Raw genomic sequence first — 26,463 nt, forward strand, 5'->3', positions numbered from 1 at the left:
TCAGGGCGGTGGGAAACCCAAGCCGCGGAAAGAGGAGTAACACGTGCCGACTGGTCACCACAAAAAGCCTTGCAACGTGTTGCGCGGGTCATAAATCATGGCCTCGGCTGAGCTTCAGGAAATTCCCGACCGCATTGTTTTTCCAGCTTCCTCGGCCAGCACCTTCACGGCCACTGCGCTCATCACTCATGCCAACGTTGGACTGTAGGCCATGGTCCATATCCATATATCGATCTAATATAATGTCTTCAATCATCACATAGTGAATCCTTCGCTGTTGTACCAAACGGAGAATAGGGAGCGCAAAAACAAGACGTGATTCCTGTAAAGCGATTATGAGCGGCACGGGGGAAGAATCTTTGCGACTAAAGCCGTCTTTGTATTTTTGCTCTTTGTCTTGAAATCCCCGTGAAATCAGCCAGATTCGCCGTCAGTCTTCTAGTGTTTTTACTGTTCCCAATGATATTGTTCTCACAAATACATAAAGCAACGTTTGAAAATCATAAAGGAAATGTTCCTAGTTAGTACACTGTAGTAACTGCGGTATGGAGCCTCTTGAACGCACAACTGCAACCACGGAACTCCAACTCCTTTCTACAAGGGAATTAGATAACGTTTAAATGCGAAATAATTTTTTAACGAGGTGGCAAAATCTCTCTGAATGTTCTGAACTCCTGTTTTAATGCACGGATCGCTCAACTTCCCATAACCGACAGTCATGGTTAAATAAACACTTTACTTGAAAAGAGTGGAAAATTCTGTCATTCGCAGACATTCTAGCCTCTGCTACAACTCTTAATAGCTACCTCCAAAGGTAGAAAAGTTTGGGGTCGGCTTCCTACCCCCCTTCCGCGTTGGCGGCATTACAGCAACATAGGGGTGAAGAAAAAATGTAATAAGGCTGTCGTTTACAGGTAGGTTAAAAGGGCTAAAGATGCCACTCCGGCTTTGATACTACCTCTGAAGCCGGATGGAAGTGGGCAAAGACTCAATTCGGTTGGTGCATCCAAGCGTCTTTGGGTTTACCTTGTAGTGGCTTGGGGCAATGTCAAAAAAATGTGTGGAATAAATTGGGCCTTGTTCTCAATATGTAGATGCCCGCCTTGTATGACGGAAGTAATTTGTTTGGAAACACGCACAAAGCAAGGCCAGCGTTCCATTTCGATGACTCCGGATTCTGTTGATCCAGAACCTTCACCACCTCTCCCATTCCTCTCCCAATCCGCCATCACTTGGAAGTCTGGCTTGTATTTGTCTGCAATCATCCCGTCTGACGGCAGCTCATTTTTCACTTCCCATCAGCTTTACCTCCGCTTTCTGCTTAGTCATGCTTCCCTCCCGTCTGTTTGATTCTGTGTATCATCCATCTGCATTAACATTTTGATGATTTTTTTTTTTTTTTTTTTAAACCACAGATTGTGCTGCGCATATGCAGCATGAGGCCATCACGGCGATTACTCGTGCGTGGCTTTTTTTTTTGTTGTACCTCAGAGGGAGTAAAGAACAAAAAAAGTGCATCTCCCAGCAGAACGTGACGGTTTAAAGACGTAAGATTTTAAAGCTGAACCGCTTTCTCCTTCGCTGTTCATTTCTGTAATTGTTTGCTTGATGTGCAGCTTTAAATAAACCATAGCGGGGGTACGACAACGTTACACGCAGTTGAACAATATTGTGGGCGTTGTGATAGTGGTCATGTGACCAAAATTTACCAGAACAGGCTGCTACGTGTAGATATTGCAGCATGTTGCAAAGGATATTTATGAACACTGTTCCAAAGTGACTGTAAACAGTTGTGTTTTGATCTAAACCATTGTATATTTATATATTTATTTATTTATATATACTGAACTCTGACACAACAGCGAAAATTGATGCCCCCCCCCCCCCCACCCCAAAAAAGGAAATTGCCAATAGATGCCGACAGGCGGTGGCAAAGCACTACTTTTGTGTAAATGAAACCCCCAAATCACTTCAACATAGTTCCTTGGCACCAAGATGGCGCGAATGTCACACTTTTGTTGCAAAAGCTGTCATGAATAAGAGTCAGCGTTTCAGCTCAATATCACATTTAAATGATTAAAAGAGTTTGTAGTGACTACTTTAGGTCGTCTCCAATGTAGAAGTCAAGTAACCTTTTTCCACTGTATGGTCCCTTGTGTCGGGTCATGAAAAAAGGAGCCAAATGAATGTAATACACAGCGGGACATAACACAAATTTGTACATAAACCGGAACGCGTTGTCGTCTATCACTAGCCGGCAACAACGCAGTCGTGAAGTCATAATTCGAGTAAATATCTGTAAGAAAAACGCCTTCAAGCCCATAAATATAAAACAATCCAATGAAACTGAGAAACGGCGTCTTCTTACACGACTGCAAAAACCAGCTCGACGCGGCCGAAACTGACCGCACTGACGCGCAGTGTTCGGCTGCTCGTTTTCATGAGTGGTCTACCGTCGGCTCCTGGTTTTCCCGCCATTCAAAATTTGAATCAGGTCGCAAAGCCGAAGCTTGAACAGCCAATCAAAAATAAGTTTGCATGTCTTAAACTGGCCGTGTTTTACAATAATACAAACCGACACTATATTTGTAAAAGCAAATTGTGGCGTCTCTGTCGCTGAAATGCACGGGTCATCGAATGGTAGCAATCAATGATTGTCCACATCCTCTTGAAATATCCACGCTCTCCTTTGTTGTCGCCCGTTTCCGCCTCTTGTGGCAATCCGCTTCGTCCTGAAAATCGTGCCATGTTTTTGTAGTTCAGATGTGCTCAATCGCTTGGTGTGAGGCAAAGAGTTGCCATCTGTAATTTTATTTTATTTTTCTGCAAAGCTTCACTTCAGTTGCGTTCGATCGCATCGCCCGATATGCGACGGGCCTCCGGGATGACATCGGAGCTATCTGATGGTCCGCTCTTGCAAATATAAAGTCTTAATAATCCGGAAACAATACGTTTGGCACGAGAAAAGTAATAGCAACCTTGTTCCGAGCTCATCGCATAGTTTGCTCTTTGGCAATTTGGGTTCGTTCTGTGATGGAACTGCTATTACGTTCGGGGCTTGGCGCTATTCTGAATTTGCTCGTAAAACGGTGACGACGTATTCCTACGACGCTGCTCAAACTAGTTCATAACTTGGAAACGTCATATGTCGATACCATCGGAAAACAAGAGCCCCGTGTATCTGAGATCACAGAAAAACGTTGCGTTTTTGTTGCTCATGAGTTAAAAGTGACGCTTAAGGCAGCCATTTGACTCTGAAATTCATGACCACTGCAACTTCCATCCATCCATCCATTTTCTGAACCGCTTATCCTCACAGGGGTCGCGGGAATCACTGCAACTTGTACGACAATATGTTTTGCACTCATGTAATTTGCCCCCAGCCTCCCCTTACACCGCCGCTTACTCTCACCTAAATGTTATTGATGGCTGTATTGCAAAATAAATATTTACTTGTCAAATACTAAAGGATATGGTCTCCATTTACCGGACGAGTTGTTGTAAACTGTTGACATGTCTGTGCCATTCTGTCGTCCGTTGCTGTGTGACATCCGTCTGCCCGTGTCTCCGTCTGACGGTGCGCTTCACTGGTTGTGGTCCCCCCCCCCCCCCCCCCCCATCCCACCCCCCGGCCCCCTTTGTGTAGGAGGGTCCCTACGTGATGCTCAAGAAGAACTGGGAGATGTACGAGGGCAACGACCAGTACGAAGGCTACTGCGTAGACCTGGCTTCCGAGATCGCCAAACACATCGGCATCAAGTATAAGATCTCCATCGTGCCCGACGGCAAGTACGGCGCCCGGGACCCGGAAACCAAGATCTGGAACGGCATGGTCGGGGAGCTGGTGTACGGGGTGAGACGGAACGTTTTGACACACTTTGAGTGTTGCAAGTTAACCGGTGTATGTAAAAGGGTCAATGCGAATCCCACCTTTGCTGGTTTCTGCAGGAAAAGCAAAGGCGGCTCCATGTCAGGTTTTCCACTTGAAAGGTTTCACTGTATTCATGTTTGTTCATACAATTGAGTCACGTACGCACTGCCAATGCTTTTTGTTTAAAGAAGCAGACAAGTGAAATCATTGTTTGTTCCGCCACCTTTGGACTAATTGCGTTAATCCGTCACTCTCCCGGTGTCGTTCCGTAATGAAGCGCTTTACTTTTCCATCAGAGCTCATGCAAAATTAAACGCCACGTCACGCCATCAATAAATTCCCGCACCCTCACTCCCCACCCGCATTTGCTCACACGCAGCCATTTTGTGTCTTTTGAGTGCCCCACCCCACTTCAAATTAGTTTCAGTAATTCAAAGCACCAGCCGCAATTATGGGAAGGTCCAAGTGTAATCGAGTTTGAGTGCAGCGAGGAGAAGATTTATGTGCACTCTGGGCTTTTACGGCTACTGTGCGACCGAACATGTCCAGTTAAGTCCTCTTTAAAGAAAGCTCATCCATAGCACAAGATGCAATTAAGTTTTTTTGCTGGCTATTTGTTGTTGTTGTTGTTTTCTGTATAACTTCGATCTTCCACGTTACAAAGTTGAGGTCATGCAAGTGTGCAAATTACGACAAGAAGTTTTGGGGTAATACACCAGTTCCAAAAAAAAAAAAAAAACGACACCGGTTTACTCAGAACGTCAAGAAACTTAGGACAAATCGTCAAACACCCGCCTCTGCTGGCTTTCACATGATAGTGTTTCAGACAGCCTGGCTTGAAGGTGGCTCTGGATCTTCGTCCAGCCTAGTTCTCAAGTCATGGGTGGAGAAACTCGGTGAGTGGGCGATATTATGCAAATTAGCTGCACGCTGGTGCCACAATTCAGTAAAATTCTCGCTTGGCTCGCTTGCATGAAAACAATAAAAAAAAGAATATATTATTGTACTTTATAAAAACATAGAGTAATAACATAATAGAATGTAAAAAAATTAAACAGTATGTGCATCATGATTTAATGCTGCAATTCAGTTCTTTGTTCTGCTCCTTCTGGTGTGCTCACCTTGGCCACCAGAGGGCAGCATAATAAAGTCATGCAGACACAAATGAAGAAGAATAGTTCTCTGACGACTGTAAGTGACTCAGTAAGATAATTTTTCCGAGTGGGGAAAAGATATATGCGCACGAGTATTATATATCTGTCTATGTATTTGTTCAAATATCTGTCGCTTAAAGGTTTCTAACACTCGAGCAACTATTGAAGCTAATCGTTTACATGTCAAGGGCGTTTTCCATTATATGTTACCATTAAACTCGTGGACAATTCTTAAGCAAAGTTGTTTAGCTGTTGTAAATACATAATTGTAATACATGCGTTTCGTGGGATAGTTCTGTATACTTTAACTGGATGTGGCATTAAACAGTTTGAGACCTCTTTTTTTGATTAATTGTTCACTGTTTGCCCAACCACAGCTTGATTGCGAAGTAAGTTGAATTGAGTTCCCTGCCACCATTACAGAGTTCGTATTCGTACAGTATTCGTGTTGCATGCGTGGCCCAGTGAGTGACATCAGTAGCACTGAGTCCATCTCGGATTGGCCGTTTACCACGCGCCTAGTTCAGTGTTACTCAAGTTACCATTGTACCTCAAATTCCTGCAAGTGGAAATGTGTTTTGAAAGATTTTTCATCTCAAGTGCTGTGCAGAGGTTACAACTGAAGGCGCAGACGGGAACATCTAAGCACGCGGAAGCTGTCAGCAGGAAGACTTTGCTCAGCGAGCGCGCGCAATTCTTCTTGTTTCGTCTCGTTTTTCCCAAATGCCGCTCTGCTGCTTTTAACTTCGCCAAGTCTTTTAACACCGGCTGTCATCTATTTTGCTGAGGATAAGAGAACTTTAAATCTCTTTCATTAGAGTGTCAAGTGGTCAAAACTACGCTCGGAAAGCTCTTTGTTCCCCCCAGTAGAGCAGATGAGGCCAGGAAATACCCACATTAGTGCCAAATTGTAATCTGCTGTGTGGATTTTCAGCAAGCCGGTGACTTTGCTCTGTCCAGTTTCTGCCTCCCAGTGTTGTAAACATATTATTTTATCCTCCCCGGATTGTCTTTCGTAGCTTCTCGTCATTAGAGACACTTTGCTTGGTACTTTCTTTGTCTTGTCTTAGCTTTATCGCTCTAAGAGAGTCTAAATTTGGATTGAGACGACATGCTGATCAAGTTTCTGAACAAACTTCCAAACTGCCACTGAAAGTGAAAATTTGTGTAGAAAAACTACTGTAAAACACCTGTAAATCCCTCAAAAGTTGCACATTTTAAAATAAGATTTCCTTAAATCCCATACACTGTAAATTGTGAGGGTTAAAATAAGACTACCATAAATCATCCAACAGTTGCACAGTTTAAAATAACACTGCCGTAAATCCCCTGAAAATTGCACAGAATACGAATCCAGTAAGTCCCCTAAAAATTGTACACATTTAAATAAAAGAGTTGTAATCCCCCAAATCCGTGCTGGTTGACATAAGACTTCAGTGGAAAAAAAACTGCCATAAATCTCCCAAAAGTTGGTCATTAAAATAGGACTATGGTTAATTATTCAAAGGTTGCATGGGATACATTAAGACTTCCACAGAACCCCTAGAAATTGCACAAGTGAAAGTAAGAGTAAGACTAAGTAAGAAAAGTGAAATACGACTACAGCACATCTCCCAATAATTGCACTGCCGTAAAGATCTCAAAAATTGCAGGGGTAAATCCCTTAAAAGTTGCTCAGGTTACCATAAGATTACCAAGAATCCCTCAAAGGTTGCAAAGGTTAAAACATGACTACTGCAAATTGCCCCAAATCTGTACATATTACAATAGTTTAAATAAGACTACCGTAAATCCTTGAAAGATTGCATGGGTTAAATTAAGACTGTCACACTATTATAAATTCCCCATAAACTCCACATTTTAAAACAAGTTTCCCATAAATTACACAGGTTAAAATAAGAGTGCAGTAAATCTCTGAAAAGTAAATATAAAAAAGTAAAATAACTACGATCATAAATCTGTCAAAGGTTGTATGTTAAGATAAGGCTCCCATAAAGCTCTGAAAAGTCGCACAGGTTAAAAGAAGACTACTATAAATGTAATCTGTTAAAATAAGGTGAATCTTCCAAAAATTCCACAGGTTATAAAATAAGTTTGCCGTAAAATCCATAAAAGTTGCACGTTGAATAAGGATGATTTCAAATCTTTGAAAAAGAAGACTGCCGTAAATCCCCTAAAAAAGTCCATTTTACTTTAAATAGACTATTGTAACTCCTCGAAAAGTTCAAATCAGACCACCGTGAATCCCGATGTACTTTTCTGACCGTTCTCCTTTCATTCCAACGTCCGCAGAAAGCGGAAATCGCTGTGGCCCCTTTGACAATCACGCTGGTCCGGGAGGAGGTGATCGACTTCTCCAAGCCCTTCATGTCTCTGGGCATTTCCATCATGATTAAGAAGCCTCAAAAATCCAAACCGGGGGTATTCTCCTTCCTGGACCCGTTGGCCTACGAGATCTGGATGTGCATCGTGTTCGCCTACATCGGCGTGAGCGTGGTGCTCTTCCTGGTCAGCCGCTTCAGCCCGTACGAGTGGCACACCGAGGAGCCCGAAGAGGGCACCGACGGTCCGCCAAGCGACCAGCCCCCCAATGAGTTTGGCATCTTCAACTCCCTCTGGTTCTCCCTGGGCGCCTTCATGCAACAGGGCTGCGACATCTCGCCCAGGTAGGAGCTTTACGCTTGCTGCACGCGTTCTACTTCACACTCACTCGCAAAGCTGACTGGATCCATACCGTGAATGACCAAAAAAAGCTGCCGCTGAGTTGCGGATGGTAAAATCAGACAATAAATCCCCTGAAATTTGCACAGGTTAAAGTAAGACTACTACAAGTTAATTTAGACAATAACAAATCCACCAAAGGTTGCTCACCTTTAAACAGGAATTACTTTCAATCCCCCAAAATTTGCATATCTTATTAAAGCACTACCGTAAATCCCCTAACGGTTGCGCTGACTAAATGAAGACTTCTCGAGGTGTTCTTTTTTTGCCTCATCACACACACTATTGACTTGTGTCCTTACTAGCACTAGGGGCCTGCCCTTCTTTTAAGCCTTTCTTAGCTGTCTGAATGGCTTTGCTATAAGCTTAAAGTTTTGGCGAGATAAATTGTTTTAGCTATTTTAAGACTCTGCTCAACTAGCTCCTGTAGTTCCTGTGGGTCTTTCCGATTAATTGTGGGCTCTTATCTCCGTTAAGCCCAAATGGATCGATTACTATAATAGAGTTGGGGACCTCGTTGAGCTACACCGGAATGTCAAAATATTAGGAACAGCCCTCAGTATGATGCGGTGCAGTCCACAACCACAATAACGAACACGTCAAATTGTGCCGATTGAATAATCTTAGTAAAGGCAGAATCTTTTGATATCCAACTTTTATATTTGGTCTGTTAAGATTGTGCAGGTGTACCTAATGTGGTGGCCAGTTGATGCACAGGAAATTGTTGCTGAGGTTATTATTAGAATCTGAGTTTATTTTCAGGATTTAAAACACTTTCCAGGTATCTTAACATTTTCTTCGAAATACCGCGAGGATCAAGAGCTACAGGACACTTTACATACCATGTTTCTTGTCCTGCTGAAATCAGTTTTGGGGTGCTGTCTCATGCAAGTGAGCGATTGTATAATCCGCCCCAAATACTGCTGGGGCAACGGGAGAATCTTCACCCAGCCTAGCTGCCAAGTCATGGGTGGAGAAACTCAGTGTGGGGGTGTAAATTATCCCCACTCTTACATCGCAATCTGGCAACATTTGGAAGGGCTCGCTCACAGACTTTTTTTTTTAGAACTAGGTGAATAACAAAAGATTTACCTGTCAGTGTATGACCCTTTGAAACTACTTCTACGATACATACACTGTAGAGTATCATAAGCAATGGCTGCTGCAATCCTCAGTGTGTATTTGTATTTTGTGGCAGCATTTGAACCTTATCGCTGACAAAATCACCGTAACACGAAGACAAGCAAAGTTACAGTGTGAACAGTAGGGTTTATTCTATTGGTAAAATAATCGTGTCCAGTGGAGATTATAATGGGTATTTAACAAGAACAACAAAAAAACGCAAATTAGCATGTTCCAACTGGAGAAAACTTGTTGAACTCACAAGCCAACACCGCTTTAAATTACTCACTATTGGAGATAAAATGATCTTTTATGTATATTTGGCCAGTCCAACCTCTATTTAGGCGACTTCTATTCTCTCCTGATGTTTATATAAAACCAATTTTTGGGAGTTATAAATAGCCCGTAATCTCTCCCTTTCCTCCTCTGTCTTAATAAGGGTTAATGGCATTCTTCCGCTCCCTCAAGGCAGCCTGTAATAATGAATTCGGTGATTAATATCCTCCTCTCAGGTGGTAATGTCTCCGTGGAAACGGGCTAAATAGGGAGATTAAATAAAACCGTTGACACAATAGCCGCTTTCATTGAAGGGGATGTTGACGTTTTCCGGGTGAGATGTCATATTTGTGAACATTGCGTGTAATTACGGAGGCGTCTCTGTGTGTCATAGTGGATTTAGGTTAAATACAACAGTCAGCAAGTCATTGTGGTGTAGACTTGCAATTTGGATTTTAGAGGTTTCGCATTTACCATTCGGGAATTACAGCCATGGTTTGTAAAGCAAATCAAGACTTTTTGAAGGCGAAGAAATGGAATATTCTTTTAATGGCCAAGTCAGTCACCTGATATGAACACTATAGAGCATGCTTTTTTTTTTTTTTTTTTAGTTACTGTAGACAAATGTTAAGCCACAAAAGAGCTGACCCTAAATTTAGTGTAGGGAAAAAAAAGAAGAGTCAAAGAAATTGAATACTTTTTATTGCCCAATTTGGTCACCTAATCTCAACCCAATTGAGCATGTTTTTCACTCAATGGAGACAATGGTGAAGGGAGACCGAGCCACAAACACGCAGCAAAAAGCAAAGTGTCTTCTCACAGTCAGTCAAATACTACAAACCCCGATAATGGGTGCTACTCAAGACTTCTACTTAAGGAAAATAAATAAATATTTATATTTATAAATGGAATATTCTTTAATGTCAGTCACCCAACCTCAACCCTGTAGAGGATGCCCTTCACCGACAAAAGTGAAGGCACCAAGTGTAGGCGTCTGCAGTGAAGACGTGGCAAAGCATCTCCAGGGATGTTCAAATTTGTCACTTTCCACTTGGCCGAAAGGAAGCTCTCAAGCATTCTGCTCATCTATAGGCTTCCCATCATTGCCGAGCCCTCCCCCAGTTAGCTTTCTCATCCAGCCGGAATGCCGCACAGCTGTTCTTTTCCGCTCTGTTTTTTTCTCTCGCTCCCGTCAGCAGTCGTTGAGTCTTTTTGTCGTACAAGCTGCCGGCGCGGCAAGATGCCACGTGTCTGTAGCTTCAAAGCGGAAAGGCAATTCGGAGTCGGACGGCGACGCTGCCGAATGCCGATTGGGATGCTTTTCATCAAGCGGCTCGGGATGCGTCAAAATTTGTTTTCATTGTTGAGCTATTGTTGAAACGTCTTCCAAAAAGCTTTGACACAAAATGTTTATGCTCCAAATCTAGATATAAATAAGTCAAGCAGTGACGGCACTGGCCCCCAGTAGACACCTCGGGGCCAAACGAGTACCTGCTCATTCATTTAGTCCCTCGTTGCCATTGTCACTTCACCAGCAGCAAGTCTTTTTTGGGGAAAAGAAACCATATCACACAACATCTTTTTAAATATTGTCGAGCGCAGACTAGAATATGTCAATGCCAAAACCGTGAATATGCAGGAGGCTTCACTGTTTTCCGTATAAATATGTTTATACAAATAAAGCCCCCCCCGACACTGTTTTTACCGAAAGACGGCGTCCCACTTTATTTCGATGAGGCACGCAGTGAAAAGGTTACTGATTAATCCGGGAGTGGAGTCACTTTCCGCTTGTCTCAATTACTCCTGTCGTGGAAGAGCCAAATTGGTTCATCATTACACTAAAGTTCTCCAGCAATAAATTTTCTTGTATTTTTTTACATTTTTTTTTATTTTTGGACGCTTCAAATTTCTGCCAGTTTACTGAGGTTGAACCAACTGCACAAACACACGCAAACACTCGCTGTTCTCATTTGGCCTCATTGCACTGCAATTACTTTACGGTAACCAGATTAACTTCACAATCAACAGATGGCACCAAAACATCATTAAGAACATTTAATGATCGGATGCCACTTACAAGCGGCGTTTGTGTATTTGTATCCACGCCCAGAGAGTATTCAAATTTTGCATTTCTGCCAACACACCAAGAGAGAGACGAAAACGTAACGGTGCCTTGAAGTGGACGCTCACCACGCCAACCAAATCCCCGCCCTGTGTTTACCGCATGTCCGCCACTGTGAATCAACGTCAACGATTGGAGGCATGGCAGGTTAATGCTCATGAAGGCGTAGTGAGGAAACCCTGATCCCTTTTACTGCACTCAGATGCTCACTAAAGACTGCAGTGATTGCGGCAAGCGGGATACTCACAGTACTAGTACTCGGTACAGATACTTGCGTGAGAAAAATAATGTTAAAACCATAAGTAATGATTCGACTCCTGTACTTCAGTAAAAGTATAAAGGTACATACTGGGAAATGTATTAAGATACAAAAGTAAAACTGAATTTTTACTGACATTGGAGCAGCGTTGTAAAAGTGTTCCTGACTGCAGCCGTTAATTCTCCCTGGGCCACGTTCCTCCATGTCGCTGCTGTCCCTGTTTTTTGTTTTTTTCTGCCTTTTTAAGTCCCCGAGATCTCAATCCATCAATCACGACATCAATCACGACTGCGGTTGACTTTTCCTGTCTCTGTTTGCATCTTCTTCTTTTTTCCCCATCATGTTGTCATCCCCAGAGGACTAAAAAAGTCATGAGACAATTGTGAAAAAGTGAGGAGTAGAAAGTACAAATCTGTTTTCAAATGCAGTCAGTCGCATTCATAAATTGTCTGAAAAACTGTACTTTAGTACATATACCTCAGTAGAGAAACAAAGTCTTTATACTTGCCACCACACGCGTCACGCTGCACGCGTCAACCCCCCACCGCTATCGCCACCACCTGTTTAGTCATTTTCTATGCTTAAATGTATGGTCTTTCTCAATTGAAGAGAGGGAATCAGAGCTTGGGGAAACAAAGAAGAGGAAGTCATTTGTATTCAAATCCACAGCGAATGCGTCAAGTGAGCAGTGTGAGGCTTACAGTGTGTGTATGTGTTGAAATGCATGTGCGTGCTGCTATGCGGCATGCTTCGTCGCAACATGCTCTAAAAACGGCGGCGTCGTCAAATGTCAACGACTGTAAGACCAGAACCTTCTGTCCTTCGTCGGTTGAGGAGTTCGAGGGTTGTTCCAGGTGATTATAGGTACGGTACAGATTGGCAGGGCAGATTACCAGCCCGTTGCAAGGCTGACACGAATCGGTACGGTACGCAGTAAAACACAAAACCGTCCGATCTAGATCCAACTGAGTAATTGTTCAGTGTGGTGATGAACGCAGAAAAAAACATGAAATTGGTTATGAATATCCATCCATCCATCCATCCATCCATTTTCTGTACCACTTTATTCTCACAAGGGTCACGGGCGTGCTGGAGCCCATTCCAGCTATCTTCGGGCTAGGGGCGGGCCACACCCTGAACTGGTCGCCAGCCAATCGCAGGGCACATAGAAACAAACAACGATTTACGCACACATTCACACCTAAGGGCAATTTAGTCTTCAATCAACCTACCATGCATGTTTTTGGGATGTGGGAGGAATCCGGAGTGCCCGGAGAAAACCCACGCAGGCACGGGGAGAACATGCAAACTCCACACAGATGGGGCCGGGATTTTAACCCCGGTCCTCAGAACTGTGAGCCAGATGTGCTAACCAGTCGTCCACCGTGCCGCTAGTTATGAATAATTGATTGAAATTGATTCAAAGGGTCACACTGGGTTGGAATTTAAGTTGGGTTTGAATAGGGTTATGGTGATAGTTGGGTGAGGTAAAGCACAGGTATGGATGAGCTAGAGTAGGGTTCGAGCAAGGTTAGGGTGGTAGTTAAGGAAAGGTTAGAATGGGGGTTAGGTGTTAGGGTTAACCATCAATGATAGTGGGCCATAAAGGCAGTGGATGTTGGCTACTGTCTTTGTGGGACTCGGGATAGGGATCGGTCGTGTCAGGATGCGGTCCTGTTAGCTGGCTGAAGCTAACGCTAATGATGTACTGTATGTTAAGAACGAGCCTCGCCTCCAACTCTGTTTGAGCCACGGAGAAGGTCGTTAAAAAAAAAAACACAGACTTTAAGCCTGAGGACTCGATCGATGAAGAGCAAGCACCCGCTTCTTAACACGTGTGTGTGTTCACGCATGCAGATCACAAGACATTGGGTAGCAGCTTCAGTGCCGACTGGGAGTACTGGTTTCTGGCCAAATGACAATAAGTCACATTGCAGGGAGCGGTCTGAGTAAAAGCACTGACTACTGCAGATGTCTCTCTCTCTCCCTTGGCTGTCTCTCTTCGCTCGCTCCATCTGACACGCGGGGCCTGTAGGGGTTTTGTATCCGCCGCTGTTTGATTTGCACCGAGGGGAGGTCTTGTTTGTCCTCCTCAATGCAGCATTTACGCTTTAAGATTCTCCTCACGCGCTGCCGCTCCTCGGCAGCCTGCTATCTGTCTCCCCCGAGTGTGCAAAGCAGGGTAGCGCTGCTGTGGGGGGTCCTGCAGCTCTTTTATATCGGATGAAACCAATTCGTGCAGCCCAATCTCCAATAATGACTGAAAACTATCTTATCTTCTGAATCAGAGCTGGCGAAAGTACTCACGATCTGTACTTAGGTGAAAGTACAGATATTTGTTCATCCATGCATCTGTTTTCTTCCGCTTATCCAGGGTTAGGTGGCAGGGGTAGCAGCCTAATCATGAAAGCCCCGACTACCCTTTCCCTACTGGGACTTCAAATGTAGTAAAATTAGAGATGCCGAACATTCTAGCACCGTAAGGGAGTATTTCTACTTTGTTTGTTCCCGCCACTGCTGCTAATCGATCCCTCTCCTCCTTGTCTCCCACTCCAAGGTCATTATCCGGCCGCATTGTGGGCGGGGTGTGGTGGTTCTTCACCCTCATCATCATCTCGTCCTACACGGCCAACCTGGCCGCCTTCCTCACGGTGGAGAGGATGGTGTCGCCCATCGAGAGTGCCGAGGACCTGGCCAAGCAGACGGACATCGCCTATGGCACGTTGGACTCGGGCTCCACTAAAGAGTTCTTCAGGGTGAGTTGGTTATTCCTCAGGGATTAGTTGTAGAGCCCCTTTATGTTTAGTGTTAGTTTGTTAAGGTTGGGAAATGATTAAAGTAGGGTTGGGTATGTGTGTAGGGTAAGAGTTAGAGTGAGTTTATCTGATTAGAGTACAGTTGACTTAGGGTTCCTGCGGCCCACAGTCTCCTCTCAGATAGAATTTATGGGTATAGGAGAAGTTTTAGTCTGTTTCCGACTGGTACGTAGCGCGGCATGGTTTTCGCAGATTCCAGCAGAAAACAAACCACCCAAAACCGAAGCTTTGTTCCACTACTTTGTTCCACTTCCCATGTTATCAAAACAAAGAATAAGTTACACTTTCAAACCGGTTTTTCCGCCACCTGCTCGTGTGTTCTCTCTACTTTGAATCTCCAACCCGCCCCTCCAGCGCTCCAAGATTGCTGTCTACGAGAAAATGTGGGGCTACATGAAGTCGGCCGAGCCCACCGTGTTCACCAAGACCACGGCAGAGGGCGTCGCGCGCGTACGCAAGTCCAAAGGGAAGTACGCCTTCCTGCTGGAGTCCACCATGAACGAGTACACGGAGCAACGCAAGCCCTGTGACACCATGAAAGTGGGCGGGAACCTGGACTCCAAAGGCTACGGCGTAGCCACGCCCAAAGGTTCACAGTTAAGGTGGGTGGAATAGTGTAACAATATGGCCGACGTGTTGTTATGGTATTCCACCTTCCCTGGTGTGCCGCCTTTATTTCTGCCACTTCCTGCTTTGGTTTGGGTGGGCGGGACCTTTTATGTGTGGACTTTTTTTTAAGACAGGTTTCACATCCGTGTTTGTTGCATGCAGGGTTTCATTGTGATCTAATCTGCTCTATTTCCTCCAATAGTGGTCTCTGCTCTAATAGACACTCTCAATTAGTCGCTGGTTAAGAAAACACCTCCCTCAAATCGACATTTCAGGGGAAAAGTGGTCAGTGATTGTAATTATAGTTTCAGTTTGCACACGAACATTGAGCCTATTTGAACTCCCTTGCTAACCAAAACCACAGCACCTACCGAGGCGCGTAAACAGTCTTTGTGTCGACTTAACCAATAGGTTCGCTTTTGCAATTATCTCAATTCATAGATGCTTCAAAGACATGAAAGCGTTAACTGCTGAGCCCAGTTGAACTCTGTTGTTAACCAAAACAGCAGCACTTAAAGAAGAACAATCAGTTTCTCACGATTAATGAAAATCTGGAGTCTAACTACATGTTGCAAATTAGTTCCCTGCGCGGTTTTAAATGTATAAATAATGATGGATTTAACAATTAGTATGCTAGCAATTCATTTGTTGGCGAGTGAACTGTCGAACTCTGTTGCTGACCAAAACAGCAACACCTACTGAAGTGGCATGTAAATTGTCCCGCGTGACGACTTACCTCTGAGTTCCCATCACAGTATTTAAGATGATCTTATGTAGAGACACAATCTTTAACAACAATTTGATGGTAATCTTACTCTAAAAATGTTTCCACAAAAAAAAAAAAATGCCTCAGGAATAAAAGGATATTAAATGTAATTAGCTATTAGGCACTGTTGTTCATACACAAACATTATAGTTAACTGTTGCACCCATTTGAACTCTGTTGCTAACCAAAACAGCAGCACTTACCGAGGAAATAATGTTTTTCTTTCGTGCCTCCTTTTCAAAGGAGTCGACGAGTTTGATGCGTCGCCTAGGCCATGATGTCTGCTGGCCGGAGGCTGAGCCGCGCTGTAGTTGTTTACGGCATTGACAGCGGTACTTACCTAATAAGTTCAGTGTGGGCGCGCGGTACCGCCTCTGCCGTAGTGAAAAATACATAGCCCTCGTCTTCCACCCTCTGCAGTTGAGTAAATACGTGCTTCCGGCCACTATGTGAGGAAATAGGGTATTTTCTCCACAGGTGATCCTGCTCAGGTGAATGAGGTCTTTGCATGGCATGCCTCACTCATCCACTATCAAATTTTAAAGGAGACATATTATGGAATTTTGGATCTCTGACATTCTTCGCTCAAAATAATGTTCTTCTGTCTCAATTATCTGATAAGACAAAAACATAAAGCATTTAAAATACATCATACTCGCCAGAGGCTCGGATTATTAAATGAATTAATGTAGTGGTTCTTATAGTTTTTTTTTTGTATATACACTTTAAGTATCACCATCATTACCAACATCAAAATACTGTAGCGATCAGGCAAAAGTGTTCATCAAAAACGAGGCAGCGGTTTGATTCTTAAAAAGCATAATGCTCCGAAATGAAGAGAATATACTTTTTGGGAATAATGACTATAATTTCATGGAAGAAATAGTAGAGTTTACCAGTATTGTTTCGGCACCTGACTTTCCATAATATGTCCCCTTTAAGTTAAACAGCACATTCACATGGAACACATTTGTCATCGTTAGCTATTCTTTATTTCTTTGAACAAAGTGATTTTTGAGACTTTATCTGGGGTGTCGTGTGAATGCGAAGCCCCGACTCCGACACCAACGCCGCCTCCTTGCGAAGGCCGAGAGGAATTTACAGACGTGTAAGAAGCGCAGAGGACGCACGACAATGCGAAAACACGATGGATTGGCAGTCAGCTCCGTAATTGTTTGACTTCTCATCCAACTTCTGTAAATTCCACCCGTGGCGTGGCGCAGCTGCCGCGTTGTTTTTGCGCAGACAGTTTTCCGCCAGGGGAAGGGAAGAGAGTCCCTGACAGATCACCGTCGTCCCCCTCCAAGCCTCCGTTTTGTTATTTCGGGGGATTATCGTCTTCTGTCAGTCACTTGTCCCAATGTGACCGAATACGAACGGCAACTTCGGGAGCAGGCGGCGTTGTCGTTCAAGGCTTCGACTTCATCGACCTGTTTTGTGTGTCTGTGGCGGACTTGAACAAAGCATACGCTAAGCCAAATCTACAACAGCTACAACAACAAAAAATGTCCATCTGGCGTCATACTATTCACCTCCAGTCCAGTAGTTTCCGCCACAGCTGCATCTGGTGGGTCGCTGCCCCGCTTAGCCTCCTAATGCAATCGGACTACAACCGTATAAAATAAAAGCTTCTCAATCCCCCCAATTTTTTCCAACTCGGCACTATATTGTAACATTGACAAAAAGACATGTACAAAATAAACAAACAGCGAGTTTTAAATATTAAAACAAGATGTAAAGTACATGACTAATTATTGTTTTTATATTTAAAAAATCTGAAAGCTACATCAATGACCCTAATTTCTCAAATTCTAAATGATCTTTTTTCTTTTTTTTTTTACATTTTCCAGGTGCTTATCGTCATAGAATAAAAACAATTACAATAATGATAAAATCATCAATTTATCTTTTTAAAATGATAATATATATTTTGACAATACATATTTTGAATGACAAGTAAATATATTTAAACATTTTTCATTCAGAATAATAATCTAACATTTATTTCCTATATTGTGACTTTAATTTCTGTTGTTATTATTAGCGAATTATTAAATGAATAAAAAATAATGGATTTTAAATCATATCTGTTTTAAGTATTTTTAAATTTGAAATATGTACTGAATCACGTCTTCATCATTGTAGTATGTTTAAAAATAAGTAAAATATTGTTTTATAATAATCTAATACTAATAATTTTATAGAAAGAAATGAATTTAACAAGAATAATAATATGAACTATTTTTAAGTATTTTTATCTAACTTTTTTTGAAGCTTTTCATCATTCAATAGCCTTTGGTATATTTCATATTAGTAAAAATAAGAAGAAAAACAATATTATTTTTTTTTAAAATCAGTCTCACAATAAAATTATTTTATCTCAAATTTTAAATGTTTCATTTCTTCTGAATGTTATTGAAATAATTTAAACTTTGAATCGTGAATATGTTCAATTAATTGTATGATAACCAATCGTACATTTATGTATTTCTAAATATTTTTAAATTGAAAAATGAAATCGATTTTTGAGATATTTTCTTTGGATTGGAGGATGAATCATATAGCGTGGTGTTAAATAAAATTCCTATTAGGGTCCTAAAAAAGTGAGATTTGGCTTTTAGTGTGTCCGCAAATGGGATGAATTGCACTGTATCCACGATTGTCTCCCTCCCTTTACTGCTTTTCCTCCCTTCTCTTTCTCTTTCTCTCTCTCTCTCTCTCTCTCTCTCTCTCTCTCTTCCTGCCCAATTGGAACGACACACTCACCCTTTTCACCCAATTTCTCTATATGGTTCTCAAGAAGCGCCGTTAACCTGGCCGTGTTAAAGCTCAATGAGCAGGGCCTCTTGGACAAATTGAAAAACAAGTGGTGGTACGACAAAGGAGAGTGTGGCAGCGGCGGCGGTGGCGAGAAGGTTAGCCGCTCACGTGGGCCACACGCTCATGTGTTTCTTGTCATGTGTTGTGCTGGCAAACGGGCGCATCTGCAGGGGCCAATATTGACAAGCAGGATTATTTTGGGGGGGGGGGGGGGGGGGGGCAATAATGACAACCTAAGGCAGATGCATTTAGTTTGGCCCGCCGTATGATGTAAGCCAGGGTTGAGCAGAACTTACTGCGGTTTTACATTATCAAGCTGATCGTCCCCCTGAAATTTTGCCCATTCATTGAGTCATGTTTCATTTTATTTTATATTCATTTATCTCATTAAATAGATGCTTCATTTAAATTATAGTGTGAATGATAAAATACTGAGTAAATATTTTTATTTGGTCACTATTTATTAAATAATTGGGTGATTAAGTACAAGTCCATAACATATACATAAGACCACAATGATAATAATAATAAAAATATCATAATACGAAAGAGAATGAATTTTTATTTTATTAAAATGACTTAAATCAAGGATGGACTTTGGACCAGTTTGTACATTAACAGGTCCAAGTCCAATATTATACAGTGCTATTTTGTTTTTCCTGGAGATACTGTAACAGATTAATGGCATTTCCATTCATTTCAATGGGGAAAGAGGATTTGAGAAGTGTTTCGATTCACAAACAAATCAGACTTGTATCTCAAAGTACCACTGTACTTGTGAAGTCAAAGATGAAAAGATTTACTGTAATCAATTTCAAAAAAAAAAGTTGGACTGCAAGCATCATTCAAATACATTTGATTGTATTCCATGTTTTAAAAGTACATTTTACTCGTATGTAAATCAATGATTCTATTGTATACCACGAGAGGGAGCCCACATGTAAAATAGATGAAAAATTATGAAACAAATATTAATATTTTTGTAAAAAATAAAATAAAAAAAAACACACACACACACCTTGTACGAAGGACCTGGACCTACTGTTAATTTAAAAAAATCCAACTTGTACACCAAAGCTTGCCCACGTCTGACGCGAGCCCATCACGCTCATCATACCTAATAATATTTGTCCTTAATTGCTACGCCCCAAAAAGGTCCCAGCAGTATACGCCCGTTTCAGCTAAGCGATGCGGCCGGGGCCCCACATAGAAACATATATGTCTGTTAGCGCCCCCGCTTCCTTCGCAGAATAGCAGACATGTAGCACAAGTGGGGCCCCTTCCTGGCAGCGCCATGAGGTGCCCCCCATTGCGGGGGCCATGTTTTGATTGAATAACATAAAATAACATGTCCTATGATGTTATTTATGTTATTTCCCCCCCCCCCACCTCCCCCCCCCCCCCCAACCCTTTGGTTTGAAGAACGCCGGTAAACCTTGCCGTATTGAAACTGAGCGAAGCGGGCGTCTTAGACAAACTGAAAAACAAATGGTGGTACGATAAAGGGGAGTGCGGACCCAAGGACTCGGGAAGCAAGGTCAGTCCATCAAGCCCAGGAACCTCGCCTTGTTTTTGTTTGTCTTTGTGTACACTCTCACGGCGCCTGCGGGTGGCGGTGTTGTGTTACGATGACACGACACACTTAAAACAAAACGAGAAGCGTAACGGGGCATGATGGATACAAGGCACGGCACAGCTGACCGAAGACCACCAGCAGTGCATGCTCGGACCTTCGGCACACTTGGATGTCAGTTTTTCTCCACACTAGAGATGCATGGAAACTAAGCGACAAGCAAAAAAAAAAACACAAGAAATAACGGGCCTTTTTTTTGTGTCAGTCATCAATCACTGGCTTATTGTATTTATTTACACATCATAAGTCAGTAGAAAAATATTTGCATCAAAATGCTAAGAAAAAAATGTTGTACTTAAAAAAAAAAAAAAAAAAAAGGACCCTTAGCACAAAGCACATTCCAACGATGCGCTGTATGCTAACTCTGAAAAGTGCTCATTTTGGATATACGAGGGTATTGCCCGACAGCGACGATATACATAAGGTCTGTAAAAACATTTAAATCTAAATGCTCCCAAAAAATTTTTTTTTGAAATCAGCGTAAAAACGTTACACCTAAAAAGTCAAAACAGCAGTCTTGTCGCGCACTTTGGATGCATGGTAAAAAGTCCAAATAAAATGAAAGCAAGCATGACAGGCAATTGTTTGTATCAATTTGATGCATGGAAAAGATTATCACAACGGCGCACTTCAATGTCATGCGGCACGATGGAGACGAGGCCGCACAGCGCTAGCAGATGAAGGATCATACTGGCCGAATGTCACCAGCAGGGGGCGTGCATAGCGCATTTGGATGCCGTTCTTTGGTATGCATGGAAACAAAGCGACACGCCAACAAATAACCCAAAAACAAGAGCGTGCACGACGGGCAGTTTGTGTCGAGGTGATGCGTTGAGGGGTTTCATTTGGGAGCAGGAGAAGATGATTACGAGAGCAAGTGACGATATGTGGGGACATGCTCGGTTTCAGTTTATCGCACACTCGGGATGCACGGAAACAAAGTGACATTTGACGACAGAATGAAAGCGAGCATGACGAGCAGATGTTTGTGTCAAGGTGTGATGTGTTGAGGGAATTCATTTGAGTGGTAGGAGCAGGGGGGAAAAAATCAAAGACATTAGACGGCAGCAGCCACGTGCATGACAAGACACCAACTGGCTGAGGGATTATTATCCTATTGTTTGCTTTTCTCACTCTGTACGTCTTTTTCCAGGCTCAATTTTTGCAATCAACTTGAAATTCTTGCCTAACTTCTCACAGTTTGGCCGCACATCTTATCTTCTGTGAGCCTCTCGGGGAAGTTTGAGACACTCGTTTGGGCCCTTCCCCAACTCAAGCACAAATTTCAAATGGATTTAATTGCTCCATGTTTGTGTGACAGCAGTGTGTGTTTGACAAAAAGCAAACGATATAATAGTGGCGACATGACATTTTACGGATTGAAATTGTGGATGTATCGTACCGATATAACAGTAAATCTAAAAAACTTTACTCACTAAAAATGGTTACGTCTGAAAGCCCTTTAAAACAGTCTGTCAAAACGTTCATATATACGCTTAAAAAAACGTTTTCTATGAAAACGTTTACACTTAGATGCTTAAAATGGTACTCTGTGGAAACAGTTACGCAAAAGGTCGTTTGTAAAAAGCATATACATTAAATGTCAAAATGTTTAAAACCAACATTACATCACAACAACATCCCGGGCTTGGGAAAACCAAATGTTAAAACTTTTATTAAAACAGTCTGCCAAAAAATAATATATATATATATATATATATATATATATATATAATGTGTGTGTGTGTGTGTGTGTTTGTTAAAATGCAAAAAAAACGGTGGCCTGAGTTAAATTAACGTCTGACTGCTAAAAATGGTAATCTGTAAAAACAGTTCCAAAAACGAGAGTCTGTAAAAACATTTTTACACTTGAATGTGTGACCAGCAAAAATAACCAAAACATAAGGTGAGTAAAATTTACATCCACATGCTAAAAAGAGTCATTTATAAAAATGTTAACAATTAAACACATGTAAGCACTGAAAACAGAAGACTTTTAACATGTAAGTTGAAAAGCTAAAACTAAATTACAAAAATGGTTGTGGCTGTTTGAAGTATTTTTCCCGATTATTTCCTCTGTAATTCCGCCTTTCGATTTCGTTATAGTGTACGTGTGGATGGTTGTCGCCAGCATGGCAACACACAGTACCTAATGTAATGTGTTAGCGTTCTTGTGCCTCGGTGTTTGTGTTTGCATGACACGGCCGACCTCCCCCGCTTTTCACACTAACACCTGTGCTTCTTCTTCTCCCCTCCCCCGCAAGGACAAGTCATCCCAGGCCCTCAGCCTGAGCAACGTGGCGGGGGTCTTCTACATCCTGGTGGGGGGCCTGGGCCTGGCCATGCTGGTGGCCCTCATCGAGTTCTGCTACAAGTCCCGCAACGAGGCCAAGCGAATGAAGGTGGACTCTCCGTTCCACCCCCCTGAGAGCCCCCCCGCCCCAAGGCCCAGCGTCCCCAACTTAGCCGAACTTAGCGAGGCGTTCGGTGGTTACGGCACCAATGAGGACGCTGATAGCATGTAGTCTGTTTTCTCGTACAAGACCCTTAACCCCCCTCATCCCATTCGACCCTTACTAGCTCCCCTTTTCCACGCAACTGTAAGTGACACCCGCCCGTACACCCCCCCCCCCCCCCCCCCCCCCCCCGCGCTAGCTATGCTATGCTACATGCCTGTGGTGACCAGTGGCTTCGTCCGCCGTGTGCTCATGTGACGTCCTGGTCTTTTTTTCGTTTGTCCGTGGGACAGGAAGTGGTGAGTTACGGAAACCTGTTTGAGCTAAACACTTTCTACAAGTGCGGCATTTTCGTAGTAAGATATAGTCATTCTACTAGTGCACCTTAAGTCGTTTTACCCACGCGCCCTAGTCGTATGCAGCACATACACAAATGTTCGGCGAAGTTGTAGACGTAAAGGCCTTTTTTTTTTTTTTTCTGCATGCACCACATGTGGAATCACTACACTAGTTGACAAGTGTTATGCAGCATCTGAAGTGATGAAGTGCTGCTTCCACGAGGGAAAATCCAATGTATGCTTTTATTGTCTCTGGGCTAGCAGTAGTCGCTCACCTCGAGGCAACAGCCTAACGCACGCTTCCGGTCATACTTGTAATGAAAGCAATACTTGGCAGTAGATGGGGTGGGGTGAGGAGGGGCTTGTTTTCATGTGACAGGACTGCCCCCAGAAAACAAGATCCATTCAGCAAGGCAAAAAAAAAAATTGTTACTGTGAGAGGACTGGTACTCGATTCCTTTAAATACTTGCTAATAGGAATATAGCCAAAGACACTGTAAGTAAGAACCCATTTAATTTCAGCTCGTTTATGTCATCACAAATTCTTTAAAATGGAGAATGATGTTACACTTTTCAAATTGATGTATATTTGTCCCACGTGTCTCTTCGTGTCCCCCATCAAGCAACGAAAAGCATCTTCGTGAGCTTCAGTGTCGCTAAGTCAGCTTCCCAGTTTTGCCTCCCTGGCCTGCAACTGTGCAAATATGTGTGTTACAGTGTTGCAAACTGAGCCTGTCTTCCTGACAATGTCTCACATCTGAAAACTGAAGCCTGGATATTTCACGTCAAAAGCAGATTGGAGTTTTACGTGGACATTTTGATTTGTAACATAAAGGCCTTTTCATAGGCAGTCATTGGTGTCACGCTGCAGTCACTTTTCATGGTGATATGCTGCCCCCTGTTGGACAACCCCAATCATGACCAAACATTTTAATTTGCCAAATTTTGCTCTTTACATTGATGCATTATTCAGAACCAAGACATTTAAGAAATGATCATTTAGTATCTCGGATTTTTTTTGTTTGCATGACATTGGCATATATAGAGCATAGAAAAACAATCTTTTAAAAAACGGGTGAAAACCTAAAAAAAAAAGTTTGAAAATTAAAGAAAAATTGTCTATCTTAAATGCTTGAAATGGTATTAGGGAGGTTTACGTAAAAAAAAATTAATAACTGTTGTCTGTAAAAAGGCTTACGACTAAACAGAAAACTGTCAAAAAGTTTTTTTATATCGAACAAAATAACAGGCCTAAGTCTGAACTCAATACAGTAGTCTACCAATGTTGAATGCGAGAAGTCTGTAAAAACTGACTTGTAAAGGTTTGGTCGCACAGCTCTTTTTTTCAAACAGTCTGTGACTGAACATTACATTTAATTGTAAACACATCTAAACGCAAACCGTTGTCTTAAGTTTTACACCTAAAGAAATAAAAATGGTAGTCTTTAATAAAACGTTTGTCAAAGCACTATAAAAACTGTTGTTCGACATTAGGTCAAAATGCTAAAAAAAAATAATAATAAACTAGTGTAAAACCTTTCACACAAGCACTAAAATCCATTTTGGCAATTTTTACCTTGGCTTTTGTCATGTCAATAAAAACAGGTTAAAATGTAGCCCTTTTTGTTAAATTTTTAATGTACTTTTTTAAAATTTGTACAGTAAAGATGTCACTTTGAGAAATTTCTTCAAACTCCAATCTGCACAATCAAAGGTTTTGACCCATGTGACAATTTTTCAATCTTTTTTTTTTCTTTTGTAGCTCACATTTACTGAAGCCATGAGGAACAAGGCCCGTCTGTCCATCACGGGCAGCGTAGGCGAGAACGGCCGCGTGCTGACGCCCGACTGCCCCAAGGCCGTCCACGCTGGGCCACCCCTCCGCCACAGCTCAGGCCTCGCCCTGGTCTCCTCGGAGCTCCCGTGAAAGCCAAAAACCTCTCAAGTGCCTTAAATTTCCAGGAGCAGGGAGGGGGGCCTCACGACCTGCCGGGAACACTGTCCGAGGTTTTTGCTTCAAACTAGCAGCAGCACTGTTTGAATCCCAATGAGGCCTGGAAGCACTCAGAGGGGGACACCTGGGATATGATATCATTATTTATGATAAGTAAAAACTCCTTTTTGGATAATTTTTCCAAGGGAAGATGTTCCACGGACTCTCAATATCAACGAGCGGGAACAGCGCTTGATTTCAGATTTGTATCCATACTGCAAATTAAAAATCTATTGATAATGAATATAGGAAACTGTGAACATAAGTAAAGATGTATATTGAGTTAGGTGTACATAGGGATGACCGTGCTTGCTTTTTAAACCATGTACAAAGATTGTGTAGTGGCCACTTGTTCGTTTTTCTAACGGCAATAATAATACTGACAAAAAGGTAGCTGCCTCATGTTAATTGATCATTTCAAAAATGAATGTCACCCCCCCCCCCCCCCCTCTTTAAACCTGCACTGTGTTGAGTTCAAAGACAAAAAAAAAGTACAGTAAATCTGTGAGGTGGGAATCTAACATTTTAATTCTTTAATCTATTTTTTCTACCAAAAACAAATGGGGGTGAAAAAGGGTCAAGTATTAACCACGTAGCTCTTTTAGTCACATTTGTGTGTGGAGATTCGAAACAACTCCAACAGATGGCCATTTTCTCTTAAATGTGGTTTGAAATATTTCTGTCAAAAGTGTGTGGTGGAACATGTAGCGGGGGCAGGGGGGGGGAGGGAACGCAGCGGCAGCGTTTCCCTTTTCCGCTCATTGCCTTTTTGTCCTCAAGTCTATCTTCAAACCGGACATCGTCTTCTTCGGGTTCCAATTGTACGTTCTTATTTTGGATCTTTTTTTAAGTAAAAACAAATCATAAACCGTGTCTTGTCATTTTTGGACTGTGTACACAGAATTTGTGTATTGCCTTTCTCCCCCACCCTCAAATAGGGGTGTAACATATCTACTATAAGGAAAAACTGTGCCAAATGTAAAGCTGACATTTACAGTGGTGGTCCAGTATCAATTCAACCCAATGGACCTAAAGAGAAGACGTAACATAACATACACTAGAATATATTTTGACATTATTGTTTGTAAATTTGGGGGAGCAAAAAAAAAAAGTTCCCCCCCCCCCATCTTTAGTGCTAATATGTTTTGTTTTAATCCCAAAAACTGTCAATAACTCCAAATTGTTGGCCAAATAGAATTATTATTTTCTTTATTTTTAAGAACTAATGCTACAAAGGAGTTCTCGGCAAGACCGCCGTTACCCCCTATTAAGCACAGGCCAGCATGGCAGTCTTTCAGTTTGAAGTTTAATGTTAATTCCATGCCGTGTTTTCAGTAAGAATACAGATGGTACTTGTGGCTCCGGTGACAATATCCAGTAGTACAAATCGGATTCACGTAACACACACACACCAACCAGGAGCAAGAGGAGGAGGAGGAAATTGATGAGGCGAAAGAAAAAAAAAAAAACAACAAAGAAGACAAGTAAACCTGAAGGAGTTGACTGG

General features: G+C 42.3%; 1 protein-coding gene across 3 annotated transcripts in view; it reads left to right on the forward strand.

Annotated features, from left to right (window-relative positions):
- Nucleotides 1-25,818, forward strand: part of gria4b (glutamate receptor, ionotropic, AMPA 4b) — a 90,411-nt gene extending 64,593 nt beyond the window's left edge. Inside the window, exons 10-16 of one of the 3 annotated variants that reach the window (XM_061702244.1) lie at nucleotides 3,647-3,853; nucleotides 7,318-7,691; nucleotides 14,083-14,281; nucleotides 14,696-14,943; nucleotides 18,517-18,631; nucleotides 22,434-22,571; nucleotides 24,726-25,818. In XM_061702244.1, coding sequence (XP_061558228.1) covers nucleotides 3,647-3,853; nucleotides 7,318-7,691; nucleotides 14,083-14,281; nucleotides 14,696-14,943; nucleotides 18,517-18,631; nucleotides 22,434-22,571; nucleotides 24,726-24,890 — 1,446 coding nt within the window. In that variant the 3' untranslated portion in view covers nucleotides 24,891-25,818. Of the gene's footprint in view, nucleotides 1-3,646; nucleotides 3,854-7,317; nucleotides 7,692-14,082; nucleotides 14,282-14,695; nucleotides 14,944-18,516; nucleotides 18,632-19,958; nucleotides 20,074-22,433; nucleotides 22,572-24,725 lie in introns of those variants that run through there. The other 2 variants (XM_061702247.1, XM_061702245.1) reach the window with 2 other exon arrangements.
- The last annotated feature ends 645 nt before the right edge of the window (nucleotides 25,819-26,463 follow it).

The sequence above is a fragment of the Phycodurus eques genome, chromosome 17 (genome assembly GCF_024500275.1).
Source record: "Phycodurus eques isolate BA_2022a chromosome 17, UOR_Pequ_1.1, whole genome shotgun sequence".
Taxonomy (NCBI): Eukaryota; Metazoa; Chordata; class Actinopteri; order Syngnathiformes; family Syngnathidae; genus Phycodurus; species Phycodurus eques.